Genomic DNA, 20633 nt, shown 5'->3' with positions numbered 1-20633 from the left:
AATCTTTTTCCATTCTCCTCACTACATCTCATCTCCTCGTCTATCCTATCTTTCTTCTCTCCTCTACTTTTCCTCTTCTCCTTTCGCTTTCTCTTTCTCCTCTCCTTTGTGACCTTTCGTTTCCTCTCACCTCTTTTCCTTACTGTAGACTCATCAGCGATGAAATACTAGAAAACGCATTTTTTTTCAGAAAGAATTTTGTCATTTGCGATATAATAGTGTTATTTTTAAAATTTTATGCAATAATACTTGTTTATATTTCTTTCGCGTGTTTTATAAATATCTATTGTGCATGTGGCAACCCTGAAATTGAGCCTAACTTTGCACGCAACCCACCAACGGCTTGTGTAAATTGGGTTGCCTAGTTTAAAATGTCGTTGTCCTAAAACTTTTGAGAGACACTGTACCTTAAAGGCTGTGAGGGTGGAAAATTCCAGTTTATTGGTCTGTTTTTGAATCGCCTCAAACCTGGGCAAAATTGCTTCAGACGCTATTTAAACAATTTCTAGCTCAGAAATAACTTGGTAACAGCTGATAGAATCGACTCGTGGACGATTTGCAGTTGCAAACCATGCTGTAGATTCTGTTCATCATTACAGCAATAGGATATCACAATTACCTCAAGCCTCTATACCTGTACTTCCAGATAAATGTTGTTTGTCGTCTGAAAATACAACCCTGCAGAAAATGTTCCTGGGAGGTAAATTTGGGACTTACCCCAACACATATTTGTACGCCAGTGTTTACAGTGATGAAGATGATTAATAAAACTTTGTCCTCCCTTAGAAGTTGACTTTATAATTAAGAGAATTTGAAAAATAAATTTATTTTTAGGTAATTGCTATTTCCCGATTTCTAACCTCTATAAAAATATTTAATATCAAAATTAAATAAAAAGTGGTACATTTTGAAAGACTGTTTCAGTTTAAATATTGTTAAATGTAAATAAAAGCATTATATTTCTCTATAATGCGTAAATTACTTTATTTTCGCTTTTAGTATAGAAGACAGCCAGTCAGCCAAAATCTGTTTTTTGGGGTTTTCCCTTGGTCCGATTTTGTCTGATTTTGGATATGTTATTCAGCAATAATTTCTGAGCTAGAAACTCTTAAGAAACCTTCTGAAGCAATTTTTCCCAGGGCAAACTGTAAATTGCCTGGACTAAGACCTTTGGAAGGTTCTCTCGGTGCCGGTAGAGTGACTGTGCTAGTCATATGGCTAGCGGTCACGGATCAACCATTTATTTTCATCGAAATACATAGATAAGCCCACGCATTTTTTTGATTCGTTTGATGACAAGCCAACGCTTAGTTTTCGGTGGACATTTGTTATAATTCTTAGAGAAAGCCGTATCCGAGGGAATTAAGGGGCACGTTTAAATTCAAGTTTATGTCTATCCGTTGGTGACAAGCCAAGTACTTATAGTGTAAATCACCAACCCTGAGACCTTCTGTAAACAAACAATCTTACCGATTCGATGTATCACTGAGCACGGAGACCTTCCTGCACGCATAGAACTCGCCATGCTGAAAGTGGCACTACTTCCTTGCTGTTCACATGATTATTTTTAGAAAATAACCAATGTTATAAAATATCATTATGTACACAAATCTCTAAGCTCATTGAAAGTTACAATACATATTCCTACAAAATGTTCACACTTATCTTGCCTTGCCATGTCACCAAGTTATTTTACGAAGTGCACTATATTTGGCGGAACAAAAATTGTTCTTAGGATGCTTGTCAAAGTTTCCAACCGCAATAAATTTACGAACTTTCTTTGTCTTGTTTTGATCATCATCATCAATATATTTATTTGACTTACAGCATTGCATATGGCTGTTTATGTCCATTATATATTTTATTTACATAAGATACAATTTACATAAAATACCATGTTATATCATCTTGTCTAAAAAATGCAAGTAAAATATATTCAATTCGCATGCAAGAAAGAAGCCAAATTTATGGGAAATGATTACTGGTGTAAAGAGTTAACCATAAAGGTGAAGCAATAAGTACGAAAGAAAGAGCATTGGGTTTAAAGTGAGACGTCATTTGCGGCAGCGTATCCCATACTACAAATTGGCCATTGTTTTACCTTACGTAATAAATCCTGTAACAACGCTGGATTTTCGTGTGGATTATTTTACTTCTATGAGTTTGCAATGCTTTCTGAATGCACGTGGTTTTGTTTACAGAAGGTCTCAGGGTTGGTTGCGCGAAATTATTACTTTTAATTTGTAGATTCAACACTGTCAAGGTGTCCGGTTCTTATTTAATCTGGGATTAAAGGAACAGTGACAGAGTGGAAAAAGAATCTTCACAGTTTTGTTTAATTAATCTCCAGAATAGCGCATAATTAGTTGTTGTAATTTCAATCAAGTTTAGAGTCTTTTTTGAGTGCCAATTTTTCATTGCAAACAAGAAGGGGAGGGAATTAGAGAAATATGTCATGTATGCTAGTGACAAGCTAGATACATTTTTGAACTAGTACTGCTGGTCTAGGCCAGCGTACGAACTTTTCTTATATTTATAATTCAGAAAACTTTTTCAGTGTTTCAATTAAAGAGGATCTAGTCATTTTTTATGTGGGGGTTATTTCTTATGTAATTCTTTGTATATTTTTAGTCATCGAAATAAATAGCATTTTTATATATTTTTAAACTGAACGTCTGAACAAACATACAAGGATAAAAGAACTGAGTCTTTCCCTAATATCCATGGTAAAGAATATGGTAGTTATTCAATGTCTTTAATTCGATTGAACCGTATTGTTAGTTTTTTTAAGTGCTGGGGAGGAAGACAAATAACAGGTCGGGCCAAGGCAGGTAACTCTCCCCTGAAGAGCAAGTAAAGCATTACAGGTCTTCCAACAGTTTAAAGTAGAATACGCTACTTGGAAACCAATTTGAGACACTGTGGGCTGCATTTAAGGCTTTACAACTTTAAGGAGTAAACGCAGGGAAGGGTCAGACATTGTTACAAAATAATGAAAGTGGCAACAATGGATGTACCCAGGACCCTAACGTAGTGGAAGCACAAGAAAGGACATGTTAACCAGTGCAAGACTATATGAAAGCAATGCCAAAATTGGAAGAAAAACGGAGCTTCTGGCTGTGAATTCTGCACGAACAAAGAGGAACAGAGGCGGAAAATCAAGATTTTCTAGCCCTGGGCGCCATATTTCACACGTACACCCATATATAAAGCACGTGTACAATATCTTTATGGTGCCCTGCCGAGTGAGTGTCTTTCCGGTTAGCCTTGAAGATCCGGAGTTATGCGCATCAACAAACCATACCTGACGGCGCCTGCTCTTTACTTTTTTTTCGCTATGGAGGAACCTGCATCCGAGATATGTATTTAAATTCGATGCTGTACCTTGCATTTTAATGACGACCTTCTCGTAAACCTTTTCTCTATATTTATTAAAGGTTGTCGCTGGTTATTTGCGCTCTTCTCTGTGAAACTAGAAATGCAGTGTTCATAAATAATGAACATGAAAACTGAAAACTCTCATTTGTAACCGGGAACCTTGCATTCGTTGTAATTTTATAGGTGATCTCATAAACCCATAAGTTTCTGTCGCTGTGTGTTATGCAAATTACTCGCTAGGAGCGCTGTTGTCGTTGTTCAATGAAAAATGGCATTCCGAGGGAGAAGTAAAATATACGGAGTGTTTATTATAAATAAGATATATTGTTCAATATGTAACAACTTTGTCAGTATAATTTAAACTCAGTATTGGCACAATAGGTAACTATGGTGCTATGTTGAAAAGGAATTTTAAATTTACATATACTGATAACTTTATAATTATTATATTGATAAAAATGAAAAGAAAGAAGAAAAAAAAACTAGAAACAACAAAAATTACAATAGCATCAAATTATGCAATTATTTACAAGAACATTTATAACATATAAATGTTATTTATATGTAGAAAACATTTCTATATTATCTCCTTGTGAGACAGAGCAAGTTTTTCACTAAATATTTGAGTATGCGTCAGTTCTACATCTGAGCACACTCAACATGTCAGATTCCTCAATCAGGTCCACAAGATGGCTTCCTTCCATTTTCAAAACTTCACATTTGGCTTGTTCACATTCAAAATGTAGAAAATATTACACTCACTTAGTCTTATTTCTCATAAGATTTCATTTTAGATAATGCAATATTCATTTACTAGCTAGTTAATGCTGATGCCAGCCGATAATAATTTCCTGCTCTCAATTATTAAACTAGGCACTTTACACCAGTTCCAAATCTTTCCTTTTTTGTTATACAGATTATTCCATTATAAAAGCATTTTCAAGCTTCTGTTATCAACAAAATGTCTCTATATAGTTTCAACAAACTATTAAAGATTAACTTATCAAGTATAATCTCTCAAAAGATCCAGATTTTTAATTATATCAAACCTTGCCCAATAGTCACATTTTTACTTATCCACCATCCATCTTGAGATCCCTTTAAAAGTCACAGACAACTAGTATTAGAGCAACTAGTTCAAGCCAGATTTTTTAGTATGTGTTATCTTCAATTGTTTTTGTTTTTTATATTTTTGTCCATAAGTGCTTAACAGCTTGAATGTTTGTGTTGTAAATGTACATATTTGCTCTGTTACAGCTATTTTACTATGTATATCACAATATACTTATCTAATGATTACAATTACTATTTTTTGAATGTTGGTACAAAAATACCAAGTATGACATCATATTAAACATTAAACAATTTTAAAGAGTTGACCTTTGTATATAAACCTTGATGTCAATGCAAATGTACATAATTTCAATAAATTTAATTATAAATTTGAATGTAACTTATCTTGCTTGCCTGAAAGAACACATATGATTGAAGATATTTGTTTTTTCATATTGTCAGTCAAAAATAACTGTTATGAATATGAATTCAGAATATTGCACAATTTGATAATTTTGTCATGATATACAAATTGGCTTTTTTAAACATCATATTTAATGAAATTAGTTTAAATAGTAATTTCAGACACTTAATTGCATTATATGAATAAAATTTTGAGCAATCATATGACTAAATTATTATAGATATTGCACAAATGTGGAACTTTGGACTTAGCCTAACCATTTTCAAATGTAGTTATGACAATGTATTATATTTATTGTCATACTGGCGCTCAACAAGGGACGAACCCACAACCGATCTGAACCCTACTGAGACATTTAACATATAATAATTAATATAATGCCTCTATATTTACAATCTGTTTACATGTTCAGCATTATAATCAATTGAGTGTGACTGAATATTTGTTTTCCAACAATACAACAAGAACTTGTTCATCATGAACCAATACATTACAACTATGCATAATGAATTTTTAGTACATAATAATATTGAAAAAATGAAATTCAAGTTCGACATACCAACAATTAATATCTAGTGAAGTACCACATGAATCATTTTTACATAAACAATGTACCTACTTAACATTATTATTTATTGTCAACCCATGAAGCACCATTCAGAACTTCATTCTCAACCTGAGAGCATAATTTCTATATTAATCTTTATTTAGCCAAAAAAATATATTAATAATAATTTTCTACATTTAGAGTAAGTTACCTCTGATCTAAATTTCCCATTAGGAATTGATCCATTCATCTAGCAACATCGGCTAACAAGACAAAAATGTAAGTCCCTACATCGAAAGCAAACATCCTCAGATTTACGGAGTGCTGAATATCAGATTTCTTACATCGCAGATGAATTCATGCAAGAAATGTATAAATTATGATGTGCACACAAAAATTATAAATCATAAATAATTGTTGTTCCTGAACTCGCAGCGTCACGGCTCGAACTTACTATTCAGCCCTTTGTGAACACATTTTGGAGCCATAATGCATTCTAGCATTTTTAAAGGAAACAACTACTTGACTGAACCTTGGATCAACACGTGAATCACTTTGCTCTTTGTCAAGTTCATTCCGATTTGAGCCTACGATTCAATTCTTGGAATCTTTGTGCTCTAGTAAATATTTTTCAAGCCAAAGCTAAATCTTAGCATTCAAAATTATTATGCACATGCCATCACATTATATTATACATTTTTTGCACTCCAAAATACAAATAACAAAGAATATTTGTTATATTGAATTTTTCCACCGTTCAACACAACTAAGGATCAAGAAATATGAATGAGGACCGATATTGGATCATGAAGATCAACTTAAAGCAAACTCTACAGAAGAAGACTTCATATCTGAACTAATGTTTCTGACTCAAGAAAAGAAGCACGAAAAGTGAGAAAATTTTGACATTAACATCCGACAAAAGAAAAATTATGCACAAAGTACTGTGACTCACAGTACCACCTTTAACCAACATCCTAAGAAAAGAACTCAACCAACCAACTCTCATGGGTATGGTTGTGATATGAAGCAGTATCTTTTGTCCTTCAAAACAACAAAATAAACAACGTGTTAGCATAAGCAATTTCATAATGCCAAAATTAATATACGAAGAATGAAAAAGTAAAGAACTGAGGTCTTATATACCACCCTTGACACTCAGTCAATAAGAAACTCCCAACCAACCAACCCTTAACGCTTACTTAATCTTACATTTTCACTACAGAAATATCTGTTTCCTTTGAAGATCTGACAAGTATGTCATCTACCTTGCATCCTTGCAACAATCTCTTTATTAGCTCCTCATGTGACTTGTTGCAGTTTTGCAAAATTTCTAGCCATTTATACCTTTTGGCATTAGAACACTTCCACACTTTGATGTGTTCAATGGCCACTTGACCCACAGGATTACCAGTGTTGCATTCTAACAAGGTAACTGTTGAATTATCATGATTCTCAACACACAAATAAGGTCCTTCAAACAAGAAGCAGTATATCTTAATGGGATTATTTTCTAAATCTTTATGTCTGTTTCTAACAAACAACAAATCACCAACTAATATGGAAACTTTATCTTGTTGTTTTTGGTTGATTTGGTTTGTTTTCTTACTTCTGGCCTCAAAACTTTTTAGATGTGCCATGTGAATTTTATTATCCCATGACATTACTTCATCTTCAGTGATATTATTGAATATGCTCATGTTAGGTTCCATATTTAATCGCAGTTCTATAGGAGCATAACCTGTTTGAGATGAAATTGCATTATTTAAACAATGAAGGGCAACATTAACCTTTTCAGGCCATAGGGTATGACTATCCTGACACAAAACTCTCATTAAGCGGTTAAGCTCTGCATGATATCTCTCAACCATATTGGAGGACGGATGATTTGGAGGAGTGAACACTAACATGATGCCTAATTGTTTCATTTTATCTGCAAACTGATGAGATCTGAATTGAGGTCCATTATCGGCAATCAATTTTTCAGGAATACCCAAATGGACAAAATAACAATTGATAAGCTTTCTGATGACTGTATTTGCATTACTGTTGACAATAGGATAAGCCAACAAGTACCGACTTGCAGCATCCAACACTGTCAACAAAAATCTCTCCCGCTTAGAACCCATGACGAATGGACCTTGCAAATCCACAAAAAGGACTTTTCCAGGTTTACTGGTCAGGTGTATTTTAACTAAATGTTTTGCAGGATGTTTATTGGGCTTTGACCTGACACAAGTATCGCAATCAGCAACATATTGTTTTATATCTTTAAACATGTTTTTCCATCGGAAATTTCTATATATTTGTGCCATTGTCCGAGATGCACCGAAATGACCACTCTCATCATGAAACTTGATGAGCATATTACCAATTAAGGAGGCAGGTAAGCATATCCTTAACTTTTCTGGTCTGTGAAAATCCCTGACACATAATATGTTCTCCCTGAGACAATACTGTTTCCGCCAATTCCTACAGCGAGAATTATCAGTATCAACATCTCCAGAGAGATAGGAAATGATCTCATTCAATTCGATATCATTTCTCTGTGCATTCGCAAGTTCCTTACAGTCACACAAAGGTTGCAGCATTAATTCCAACTCGGAGTAGTTGACATGATAATGCATGTCCAACTGCCAAGGAAAAGATCGACTTAGCAAATCAGCGATTACATTTTCCTTGCCTTTGCAATATTGAACATCAAAAGAATACATCTGTAACTGGATGAACCAGCGAGTGAGACGAGCATTCCACGTGTGGGCAGTTTCCAACCACGTGAGGGCTTTATGATCTGTAATAATGACAAAATGCCTCCCTTTTAGTATAGAAGCAAATTTGTCTATAGTATATAGGATCGCCAACACCTCCATTTCAGTAGATGTATAAGATTTCTCATAATCTTTTAACAACCTGCTGACAAATCCAAGAGGCTTGAACCCTCCTTCTATGATCTGGAAACAATAACCCGCTACTCCAATAATCGAAGCATCAGTTTGAACAAAGAAATTATGTTCAAAATCGGGAAATGCAAGCATTACTTGTTCAGCAATTTTTTCCTTCAAAAGCTGAAATGCTTCAGATGCCTCTTTATTCCAACACCATTTTTGTTTAGCTTTGAGAAGCTCATACATGGGTTGGGCAAACATTGCATAATTTTTTATGTATTTACTAATCCAATTTAAGGAACCTAATATCTTTTGCAATTGTTTAATTGAGCTAGGTTCCGGTAACTCTATTATAGACTTGACAAAAACTGGATCTTTATGATACCCTTCTGGGGTAATGATGTGACCCAAAAACTTTATCTCCCTGCAGCAAAATTTACATTTCTCTATTTTAAGGGTCATGCCTGCTTTCAGTAGACAATTAAATACACTTTCAACATGAATCAGATGAGAATCAAAGTCTTTGGATCTTATAATGATATCATCCACATACACCACTACAAAATCCTTACAATCAGCCAAAACTCTATTCATTGCATCTACAAAGACAGCGGTGCCATTCACTGATCCAAATACAACACGTTTAAATTGATATAACATGCCTTCGAATGAAAATGCTGTGTATTTTCTACTTTGTTCATCCAAAGCAATTTGCCAAAAGGCATTACCTAAATCTATAGATGAGAAATAATTACAACCTTGAAACTGTACTAATAACTCATCTATTTTTACGGGATGAATTTGCATCAACTTTACATGCTTATTTATCCCTTTTAGATCAACACACATTCTTATCCCTCCACCTGGCTTAGGTACAACCAATAGAGGGGATAAGTATTCAGAGTTGGACAATTCAATCACGTCCCATTCCAACATGGTGTTGATCTGTTCTCTAACTTCGTCCCGGTATGCAAATGGAATAGGATAGTTTCGACCTACCACGGGTTTGTCTGTATCCAGTTCCATTGTGTGCACATAATTTTTACATAAACCTGGTTTAATGGAAAACAATTTTTTATATTTATACAATATATTTAAAAATTTCTGTTTTTCAACTACCGACAACATCTCAGTTTGATCCAACTGAGCAGAAATTTTTAATATTGTTTCATCATCCACCTTATTACCCTCAGAACTTGACACAAAAGAACATTCATAATAATGATCCACATCTACAGTATTTTCCAATGGAACGAAACGGGCAAGTACATCATATTTATCATTATCACATACAAGTGCCTTCTTAGAGAAATCTAAGGTACCTTGCAATGCATATAGAACATCTAAGCCCAAGATCATATCCACCTGCAGATTCTGAACCACTAAAAATTGTACCAACAAACTTTGCAAACCGATAACAATCATAAGCCTAGTTAAACCTAAAACTTTGTTCTTTTTAGAGCCTGTAAAATCCACTAGTCTAATGTTTTTAGTACTCAATAATCTTGGCCTACTGGTTGTAGAAGAGATATTTTTCCACACCTGATAGGAAAGCAAACTAATTTCTGCTCCACTATCACATAGAGCCAAATGTTTATGATCTAGAATATTAACCCAAATTTTTGCAGTATTCGAACCATTAGGAACATTATTGATTGGTCGGTAATTTTCTTTCATGTAATTTTGATCTTCAGATTCTAATCCTTTTTCCCAATCACCAACATTAACAACTGCTATGGCAGGGTTTATAGCATACCCTCTGTCACCTGCCTCAAGGCAAAGGGAATTGACTAGTTTTTTTGATTTTCAGGAACGTGAGATCTTCCCTGATTTAAGTGTCCAATCTTGTTGCGCTCTTTGTCACCTATCTCAGTTGCATGAACTGACACTTCAGTCTTAAAAGTATTATGCACACTTTTGACAGGCAACTGCATATTTCGGATGACACTCATACTATATAAAAATTGCAACAACTTGCACATGCCCGCACGATTCCAATGAATCATATCCAGACGATTTTGTATACGAGGACCAATGTACTGTTCATACAGAGTTTCATTTATCTTGTCATCATCATCAAAGAAAAGAGGAGCAACATTTAGCACTTTGACCTTATCCTCATCTTGAAGAGATAACAGGTGAGAATTGTACCTTTGCCATCTGACCCATTCTGGATCCCCTCTAGAATGCATAACTTTCGGAATTGGTGGTAAGGTAAGTACAATTATATTCCTTGTCTTATTTTTCATGACCTGTATCAGTCTGTTAAAGCTTTGTTTGATATCATCCTCATTTCTCCGTTTCAGTAGATCATTCGTGCCAATCATTAACATTACCTGGTCTGATAACTTATTGTAAGATTCCATTCTTTGTCTTAGCTGATCTATTGTTTGACCTGAAACACATAATCCAATGTGCCGTGTACCATCCTTTTCCACCTTCACAGGTTCACCTAAGATATTTTGTGAAAGTCTAAGCATCATGCTATCTCCTACTAATAGATTATTGTCAAGTATAGGAGTTAGAATGTCTGTTTCCATTGTGTTTCTATTATAGGCAAATCTATTCTTATTTGGAGGATTTAATACATTATTAGCACCCATGTTACCTCCCCCAACATGAGTCCTCATCAGTTTTCCGCTTGGGAAACAACACCATTAGCTACTGTGGGAATCTTATCTGTTCCACGATTGTAGCTCTTAACCCCAAGGTTTGTTTTGTCATAGTTCCTATGAAAATTAGTTCTTGTGTAATTTGATTTGCGAGAGTATGTATTCTCTTTATCTGCACTAGAAGCTTGTTCCACAGCCACTTGAGCTACTTTAGCTTTAAAGTTTCGATTTTTTACACCATATTCTGAATTGCTCATCCTAAGTGGGATGTCTCTAAGCGATTCAAAATTCTCTATGGCTTGCAATGCTCTTTGCAATGTCTCAACATTATTTACCACAAAGTGCTCTCTGATCTTAAATGGCAAAAGCGTAGCCACTTGTGCAATTAAGTGTGCTTCCTCCGCATGAGGCTGGATGGATTTGAGCAATTTATAATTCTTGTTTACAAATTTCTGTAAGTTACCATGTGCAGCTCTAGAAAATTGAGTATTCAGTATCCGAGTCAATGTGACACTCTTCCACCTAGAATTCTCATAGTGAGACAGAAAGGCCTTTTTAAAATCATGGTAAGTATTGAAGGAAGATTTATTCTGAGTGTACCAACTTTTTGCACAGTCTTTGAGTAACTTAGGTATATATTGCATGTAATCCTTTTCCTTGATATTGTAAATATCCATCATTTCCTCAACTTTCTCCAAAAATTCCGATGGCATACTGTCCATCGAGATTCCATCAAACTGTGGAAACTTGCACAATTCTTGTGGCTTTATGAAAGATTGTCGGTGCGGTAAAGAGTTGTCATATTGAGTACTAGTCGCAAAAGTTGCACTTTGAGAAGGACCATTTACATCACTCTTATTTATGTACTTATTATGATGCAAACAAGAATCACCTTTTACATAATCTTGGTGATGACCAGATGGTGTTCCTCTACGGTCATTAGTAGAATCAAATAACTTTTCTTCTGAGCCAGATAAATCAGTTTCAGTATTAGTGGCTTTATCACATACCTTAGATACATGCCTGCGCACTACATCCTCATCAACACAACTATCAGAACTATTCACTACTGTAGGAACTTTTGCACGTTTTCTCTTTGAAAGAGTTCTTCTGCCAGCTGATTCTAACCTACACTGACTAATGGGTGACAACACTTCTTTTACCAATGTTAAAACTTCTAGCTTTACACCCATTATTTGTTCCTGCAGAACCTGGTCCTGAGAGAGATCATTATTCACTAATTTGCAATCACTTGTCACAAGTCCTTGCATGGTTTGAATAAGTTCATTAGGCATATTTCCTGCTGAACCATCCTCTTCATTATGAAGCACTTTGTACTGAAATTGATCAGAATTCATCTCTTGATTAGGTTGAATTTGTGGAGAAGAAGCACCATCACACACTGAAGGTTTAGGTAAACTTGAAAGAGAGGACAAAGTATTTGCTAAATGCTGTTTAGTTTCACACCATTCCTTTTGCATGTGTCTCATATCAACATGCAGTCGCTCTGCCAAATCTGCATGTGCTTCTTGTACAGCACCAACCTGCTTACCCAAATTTTCCATCTTTTGTTCCACAACATAGGATACTGCAGAAATATCAGTATCCACTTTCATGGATAATGCTTTTATATGAGATTCCACTTTCTCTGTTCTTATCAAACACTCCTTCTTATATTGAGCAAGATCAATTCTAATTTCTTTTAATTGAGCATCAGAAGATTGCTGAAGAGTTGTCAGCCCAGATTTAAGCACCATCTGGCTAGCATTCAGCTCTATCAATTGAGCATCAGTCTTTTCCTGATTAGCTTTGAGCTCTGTTTGGCCATCCTTGATAGCGTTGAGAGCAGCCATAACATCTGCCAAGCAGAAATCACCCTTTGGATCTGACATATTTAAAGGTAAAAACACCTAACCTCAGAAACCAGAACAAGAAGCAAAACAATACAAAGATTATTATAAGCTTGAACCTTTTCAACTAATCACCTGACGTCTCATAATCTTAAATATGTAACAACTTTGTCAGTATAATTTAAACTCAGTATTGGCACAATAGGTAACTATGGTGCTATGTTGAAAAGGAAATTTAAATTTACATATACTGATAACTTTATAATTATTATATTGATAAAAATGAAAAGAAAGAAGAAAAAAAAACTAGAAACAACAAAAATTACAATAGCATCAAATTATGCAATTATTTACAAGAACATTTATAACATATAAATGTTATTTATATGTAGAAAACATTTCTATATTATCTCCTTGTGAGACAGAGCAAGTTTTTCACTAAATATTTGAGTATGCGTCAGTTCTACATCTGAGCACACTCAACATGTCAGATTCCTCAATCAGGTCCACAAGATGGCTTCCTTCCATTTTCAAAACTTCACATTTGGCTTGTTCACATTCAAAATGTAGAAAATATTACACTCACTTAGTCTTATTTCTCATAAGATTTCATTTTAGATAATGCAATATTCATTTACTAGCTAGTTAATGCTGATGCCAGCCGATAATAATTTCCTGCTCTCAATTATTAAACTAGGCACTTTACACCAGTTCCAAATCTTTCCTTTTTTGTTATACAGATTATTCCATTATAAAAGCATTTTCAAGCTTCTGTTATCAACAAAATGTCTCTATATAGTTTCAACAAACTATTAAAGATTAACTTATCAAGTATAATCTCTCAAAAGATCCAGATTTTTAATTATATCAAACCTTGCCCAATAGTCACATTTTTACTTATCCACCATCCATCTTGAGATCCCTTTAAAAGTCACAGACAACTAGTATTAGAGCAACTAGTTCAAGCCAGATTTTTTAGTATGTGTTATCTTCAATTGTTTTTGTTTTTTATATTTTTGTCCATAAGTGCTTAACAGCTTGAATGTTTGTGTTGTAAATGTACATATTTGCTCTGTTACAGCTATTTTACTATGTATATCACAATATACTTATCTAATGATTACAATTACTATTTTTTGAATGTTGGTACAAAAATACCAAGTATGACATCATATTAAACATTAAACAATTTTAAAGAGTTGACCTTTGTATATAAACCTTGATGTCAATGCAAATGTACATAATTTCAATAAATTTAATTATAAATTTGAATGTAACTTATCTTGCTTGCCTGAAAGAACACATATGATTGAAGATATTTGTTTTTTCATATTGTCAGTCAAAAATAACTGTTATGAATATGAATTCAGAATATTGCACAATTTGATAATTTTGTCATGATATACAAATTGGCTTTTTTAAACATCATATTTAATGAAATTAGTTTAAATAGTAATTTCAGACACTTAATTGCATTATATGAATAAAATTTTGAGCAATCATATGACTAAATTATTATAGATATTGCACAAATGTGGAACTTTGGACTTAGCCTAACCATTTTCAAATGTAGTTATGACAATGTATTATATTTATTGTCATAAATGAAATTAGAATATATATGATCGGCGACCTGCAGCAGAGACAAATATAAAGTTTTTTAAACCCCATTTTATGCTGAGAAAGGTTAATTGGGGCTGGAATAAAGTTTGAAGTGGGAGCCGATCCAAGCACTGATCCCCTCCCCAGGAAACCAACGCAGGTTCCCTTGATTACAATGCTACAACTTTAGGATACAGCGCCTTGAATAACGTAGTGTGGAAAACGACCCAAGATAATGGTTCCCGAGACGGATGACAACATAGATGGCAGTGCGATCAGCGCAGCTGCTAATTTTCTTATGAAAGTAATGCTGCTTAGTTAGTTTTTGGAATATATTGTGTAGATTTGTTTGTCTTGAAAGGCGGTACGTGAATTGATGGAAACAGTTATATTTGTGGAGTGGTTTGCAGTCACGAAACGGCATTAATTCGGAAAGAAAAGTAAAATAAAATTAATAAATAAATAGCATGCGTAACACAAGAAGAAACATTGCAATGTGATTCCGGACGCCAGGTGTTGGATTGTGTACTAGAGTTTATTTTTCTATGTTATTAGACTATAAATAGTATCCTGAGAGATATTTCATACCGAGGCGACAAACCACAAGTGTTGCTTGGAATCAATGCAGCCTCTCGAACTGTAGGGACGCAAGCTCTGACTGCACCGTTTTCTCAAGGAGATTTTAGATCAAAGCGACACGGATCCTTTTGTCCAAGGCAACTTTCATGCTGAAGCGACACATGTCACTTGGAAACGAGCCAATCAAGATCAACATTTCACATCGTAGCAGCATGACGGGCAGCACAGGCTAGCGTTCTGTTGTTGAAATCCTCAAGCGATAAGTGTCGCGTGCAGCTTTGGTGCGCAATCTCCCTAAATATCTCATTGCATCGCGCATGCGCGAACAACAAACCACGTCAACACGTTGCAAGCTATTGAGAGAATGGCCCAGTTTGAGCGACACACAAGCGACAAAGCGACACGTGTGGCTTATCGTGTCGCCTAGATCTGTTGTTGAAACATGCAGTTTATCGTGTCGCCTAGATCTGCTGTTCGCACTAGCAGCAAACGCTTGCTAATAGACTGAAGCCACCATGTCGCTTGTCACTTAGGTGGGAACTCCCCCTGTGGCGCGTCGCTTCGGTCTGAGCACCCTTCCTTTAAGGAGCTTTCAGACCGAAGTAACAAGTAGCACGCGAATATGGCATGTGAACGTGTCGTTTGCTGTTTGGACCCTCATGCGCAATGAATGCTATTTTGCAGTTTGGAAGTGTCTGTGTCACTAGTCACATCAGTGTGAACATCCCGTGTCGCTTGTCCCATTGGTCTCAAAGTTTCCTTACACTCACGTCGATGGCACTAAGGAAGTCTTGTGTGTTTCCCCTTGTCTAGTGTTGCCCACGGGACGAGACGGGACAGGCTTTTAAAAATTCGAGACGAGACGAGATTGACCATGTGTCATAAGACAAACGAATATTTTCGAGACGAGACAGCATTTCCACGAGACTCCACGAGACGAGACAGGTCAAAGTCTCGTCTCGTGGGCATTACTACCCTTGTCGTCTTATGCAATCATGAATCATCATTATCATCATCGCCGCGATTCGTTTAAAGCGAAAGATAAGAGACCAAAAATACAAATGCTTCAGTGTGTATATCTTTCAAACAAATTATTATGATGATGATAATGATAATAACGAACCTAATTCATACACAAAAATTTAGTTACCAAGAGCATTCAACGCGTATTTTATCTCCCGTATTATTAATGAAAGTATAACGATAACAGGACATGGTCGACTGTCTAGAATGTTCGTTAATATCTTCGCGACCACTGTACCAAATATCATAGCAATTATCACATTCACAGAAATGCTTCATGTAAAAGAATCACACGTTGCAGCGAAAACTCCATTTACTTCCATTATAAGCAGACGAATGCCATGCAGCTGTACCAACCACAGCGCCTCTAGCGGTATCATATTCGAGTGGAACCAGCCAGAGCGGGTTTCATGTGACGTCAGGATGCACACAGCCGCCATGTTTGCGGCTAATTTTATTTGTCGTTTGCAAGGAAATATCCTTTACCTAGCGTTCGTTACATTTGCACCTACTGCACGTTTGTTTTAAATCGCAATGTTAGTCTCCTGCCCGCCCACTTGAAATCCGTATGCTTACAAGAACTGGCCACAATCATGGCTGCTCGAAGCCACTATGCAACAGTTTGTGACGTAGGTGAAACACACCTATACGCCATCGAAGAGAGAAGTACAAGCAAGGTCATGATGACAAAAACTTTTGGGTTCTGCAATTACATAGAATTTTATATTTGTCAGTCTTGGATACAGTATTAATTCGAATTTAGCAGCAGCAACGTTCCTAACAGATCGTACTAAAGAAAGACAGAACAGAAACTTTGCTAGATTACGTGAAAATGAAAGAATGTAACTAAGAGATTTTACTCATTATCAATTTTATGGATCAACAAGTCACGTGATTTAAATCTTCTTTGTTTTAAGTAGAATTTCACAATAAGCTAATTAATTATATGTAAGCGGGTGTGTTTCGGACTGTTTTCAATTCACAAGAGTACAAATATAATCTTCATTTCGATGCACGTACACGAAATTGACGTGTTATATCAAAAACAATTATAAACAATTGCACTTACATTTTGCGTGCAATGTAAAACTCGTATTGTCTTTGAAGTTCTCAGTAATGAAAAAATTGAACACGAACAGAAACATGCAATTCACCACACAAAAGGAACGCATAAACAAAGTCTTTCCTATTGTATACAATCTCATACTTAGAGGCAATACCTCACATATTTGAATACAGTGGTGTAGACTATTATGTAGACACTTAAAAACAACTTTCATTTTTGGTAAGGGTGGGTCAAATGACCCCACCTTGACCCCACATGCAGACGCCCATGTTCGTATCGAGGACACCATTGTAGTACATTAGTTTTGCGAAAGTTCACCTTGCAATGCTTTGACCTTTGAACAACACTGTTTAGTTGGTATCATATTCCATTCAATCTATACAAAACATATTTCAGCGACGTTCACGAAACTTTTCACATGAGTTTTAAAACACTGTTTGCATACACACATTACATCGTACGAGAACAATATTATTATCTCTACCTCAAAACTCTGGATTCCGACATGTTTAAACCTAAATCTGTAATGGTTGGAAGCTCTGATCACTGCCAAAAATGTCATTACATTGCACATAAAAAGAATGTTCAATATATTCTTTACATTTCATTCTTACTTTATATTAATCAGTTCTCTTATGCTGTAATTAATTCTCAAAGGGCGCATAACTCGCAAATGTTTTGATTTAAATCTCAAGTACAGTATTTTCACATACACGCACTTCATTGCTGAGAATCTTACATAACAGATAGGTCGATCAGCGTAAATAATGCTCAACCACGGACGTAAGGCATGACGGAATGTGCGTCACAAACGCCCTCTTGCGCCAATAAACGAGGAGGAAGAAGAAGAAGAAAAAGCAGAGTAGCATGTGACTGCCAGAGCAAAGACCTGTTGTTGATTCACCTCGCGTCTTCGCTGCAGAAAGAGAAAGGGAAAAATAACAGTATGGACTCAGGTATCTGTCAGCAATTGACCCAATTAGTCGTACCAGTTCTGCAGAGTCCAAGTTCACTTACCATATTGAGGCAAAAAGACAATATGGAGACAATTCCAGCATTCCAGCTGTAGAAACGTAACGTGCACAACACGAAAGATAGACATTTGAAACGACATTAAAGAAGTGAACTTACTTTGGGCTTTGTTTGCAGGAAATCGCAAGGAAAGTATCTATAATCAACAATGTATGCGTGTGTGTGCAAGGGCACGTCTGATACGCCATCAATTCGTTAGGGTCGTAAAGGTTCGAATTCTTGCGCAATTTTTCGATCCTGAATTTGCTGTGGGTAGTTTCATGGCTTTCAGCTATCACAGGCTAATGCCCACGTCAGTTCTATGGTGTTTACGAAGATTTTATCGCAAGTGTTTATAACCTCACGTCATAAACATGTATTGTGTAGTGAAACTAAACGTTGGATTGCGATGCCGTTCAATTTATTTATTCTTGCTCCTGGAGGTGAAACTAAAAATTTGTTTATAATTAAGTTTCGAGTTAAAATAATATTATGGTGAATTTGTAAAAGATTTTACTTTATAATTTGTATACTGTTGTTCTTTTAAATACCCGTAAATAAAATTAGTTACATTTTACACTATAGTTAGAATTCATTATTTTCCTGTCTAATAGAAGATTGGGATAAATAAATACCCGGGCAACGCCTGGTAATCAGAGGATTAGAGAATCTGCTCTCGTCTTGGTTCGTTTGTGAGGAGTCTGTCGTTTTTGCAAATGGCTGTCTCGATTTATAAACAACAGTCTTCTTCTTGAAGGGCAAGTTCCGGAATACACACAGCATTTCACGGCCCACTTTTACAGCATATTGAAGTCTTTAAGGCAAACAACTTTTCTCAATAACGTTTCTCTGTTTGACGCCTTATTTCGACACTACAAAATTGCTCTGTGTTGTGAATGTATTGATTGATTGATTTGCTTTATTTGAATTCACTTTTTTGCCACCTTTGGCTAATTGCAAAGATGGGGATGAGTGATGATATGATGAAATTGATGAATGGGCACTCGCAAACATCCATACCCAGGCCGGGACTCGAACCTGCGACCCCTGGCGTAGTAGTGCGATGTGCTAAGCACTCCGCCACGGGGGCCGGCTTACCACGAATGGATTAACTTTACAATTTTCATGAACAAAATGTATGACTTATAGTAAATAATCTGATTAAGTCCCATAGTAAATGAATTTTGTTTTTTGTGAAAGTTTCGAACTTCCTTACAAAAGCCTCAGCGGAGAGTAAATCTCGGTCTCATACAGAAGTCTGTCTCGCTCGACAATTTTCAAAGGGTGTGAACTCGTTCACGTATCGATTTTCGATTTCAACTCTATCTCATCTCTAATATGAATTAAATTAGAGTAAATTACGATCGCACCATTTGATTCTAAAAGGTAGATCGTGATCATCCCCTTTAGAACTAAACTTAGGTGAACACCTTCGAAAACGACGTCTAAGGGAGATTTCAGACCGAGGCGACACGCTACACATGTCGCTCGCTTGGGAACGAGTTAATCAAGCGACACGTGCCGCATAGGCATTTCACGAATCGCACGCAGGCTTGTGCGGCCTGTCATACCGTTCCTGTGTGAAATATTTCTGCTGATTGGCTCGTGGCGACACGTGTCGCTTCGGTCCGAAATCTCCCGAAGAGACACCACAAGCTGCACGTGTCGCTTGCGTGTCACTCGGACCAGGCCGTTTTCTCAATACCGTCAATCTTGTTGTCTCGGTCTGTTGTTCGCGTTCGCGGCATATGTTTTGCTTTAGATTGAAGGGACTCGTGTCGCTTGCCACTTCTGTGTGAATTCTCCATATCGCTTGTGTCGTTTCGGTTCGAAAGGCTGCATAGGGCCCATTTCCAAGTGACACGTGTTGCTTGTCGCTTCGTTCTGAAATCTCCCTTAAACTAACAATAAGCATTCATTCCCGGTCTAGCTCATGTCCGTTCTCTCTACGACGAAATGATTACCTTCGAACACACCGTAAGAAATACGCAGTAGAGACCAAACCCACTTGAAATAAACGTAAAGCCAACATTTTGCCCGTGACGGCTTAATATGCAATCATCGTCCACTTCCATTGCAATTTGTATTCTGAACAGCTCTGCCTGCTTCTTTGAAAAGCACGCGAGTAACCTGCTCACACACTGTCATCCGTTACTTCTTAGCTTGCCTCAATATGAGTGACTTCTTCACTACGATTTATCTTGCATCTTGAACCTTGATTCGAAATAGAACTAAAAACATAATTCTGTGTGCAAAGACATAGCATAGAATTTCGAATTCAAGTTTACGACATGGTATCCATAAGTATTACTCAGCAAATTGTCCATGACTATTTTCGTAGGGTTTTATCTTCATCCTAAGTATTTTTAAAGACAGTATTTTTACGCATACTGGTTCAGAGGTTGTAAGCAGATTGTTTGGTGCTTTGTGTCAGTTCTTGAAGCTCTCATTGCAGAAAACAAAGGGAGTAAACGTGGTGATGGACAATTTGCTTGGTAATACTTATGTACTTTCCTTTGAAGTTAAACACTAATTGTGCTTTACTTGGCGTAATACCTGTGGCCCCTCAGTCAGGATAAAAAACGCCAACCACTGTTGCCAGC

The 20633-nt window shown here is 36.1% G+C and overlaps 1 protein-coding gene across 5 annotated transcripts in view; it reads right to left on the bottom strand.

Moving 5' to 3' along the window:
* The window catches only part of LOC145980801 (echinoderm microtubule-associated protein-like 2), a 631445-nt gene extending 613295 nt beyond the window's left edge, over nucleotides 1-18150 (bottom strand). For all 5 annotated transcript variants that reach the window (XM_083113888.1, XM_083113889.1, XM_083113892.1 and 2 more), the window contains exon 1: nucleotides 18037-18150. In XM_083113888.1, the coding sequence (XP_082970014.1) occupies nucleotides 18037-18133 (97 nt within the window). In that variant the 5' untranslated portion in view covers nucleotides 18134-18150. The remainder of the gene's footprint in view (nucleotides 1-18036) is intronic.
* Nucleotides 18151-20633: the final 2483 nt, after the last annotated feature.

The sequence above is a fragment of the Lepisma saccharinum genome, chromosome 28 (genome assembly GCF_977018435.1).
Source record: "Lepisma saccharinum chromosome 28, izLepSacc3.1, whole genome shotgun sequence".
In the NCBI taxonomy this organism is placed as follows: domain Eukaryota; kingdom Metazoa; phylum Arthropoda; class Insecta; order Zygentoma; family Lepismatidae; genus Lepisma; species Lepisma saccharinum.
This window is presented reverse-complemented; position numbering and strand designations above follow the sequence as displayed.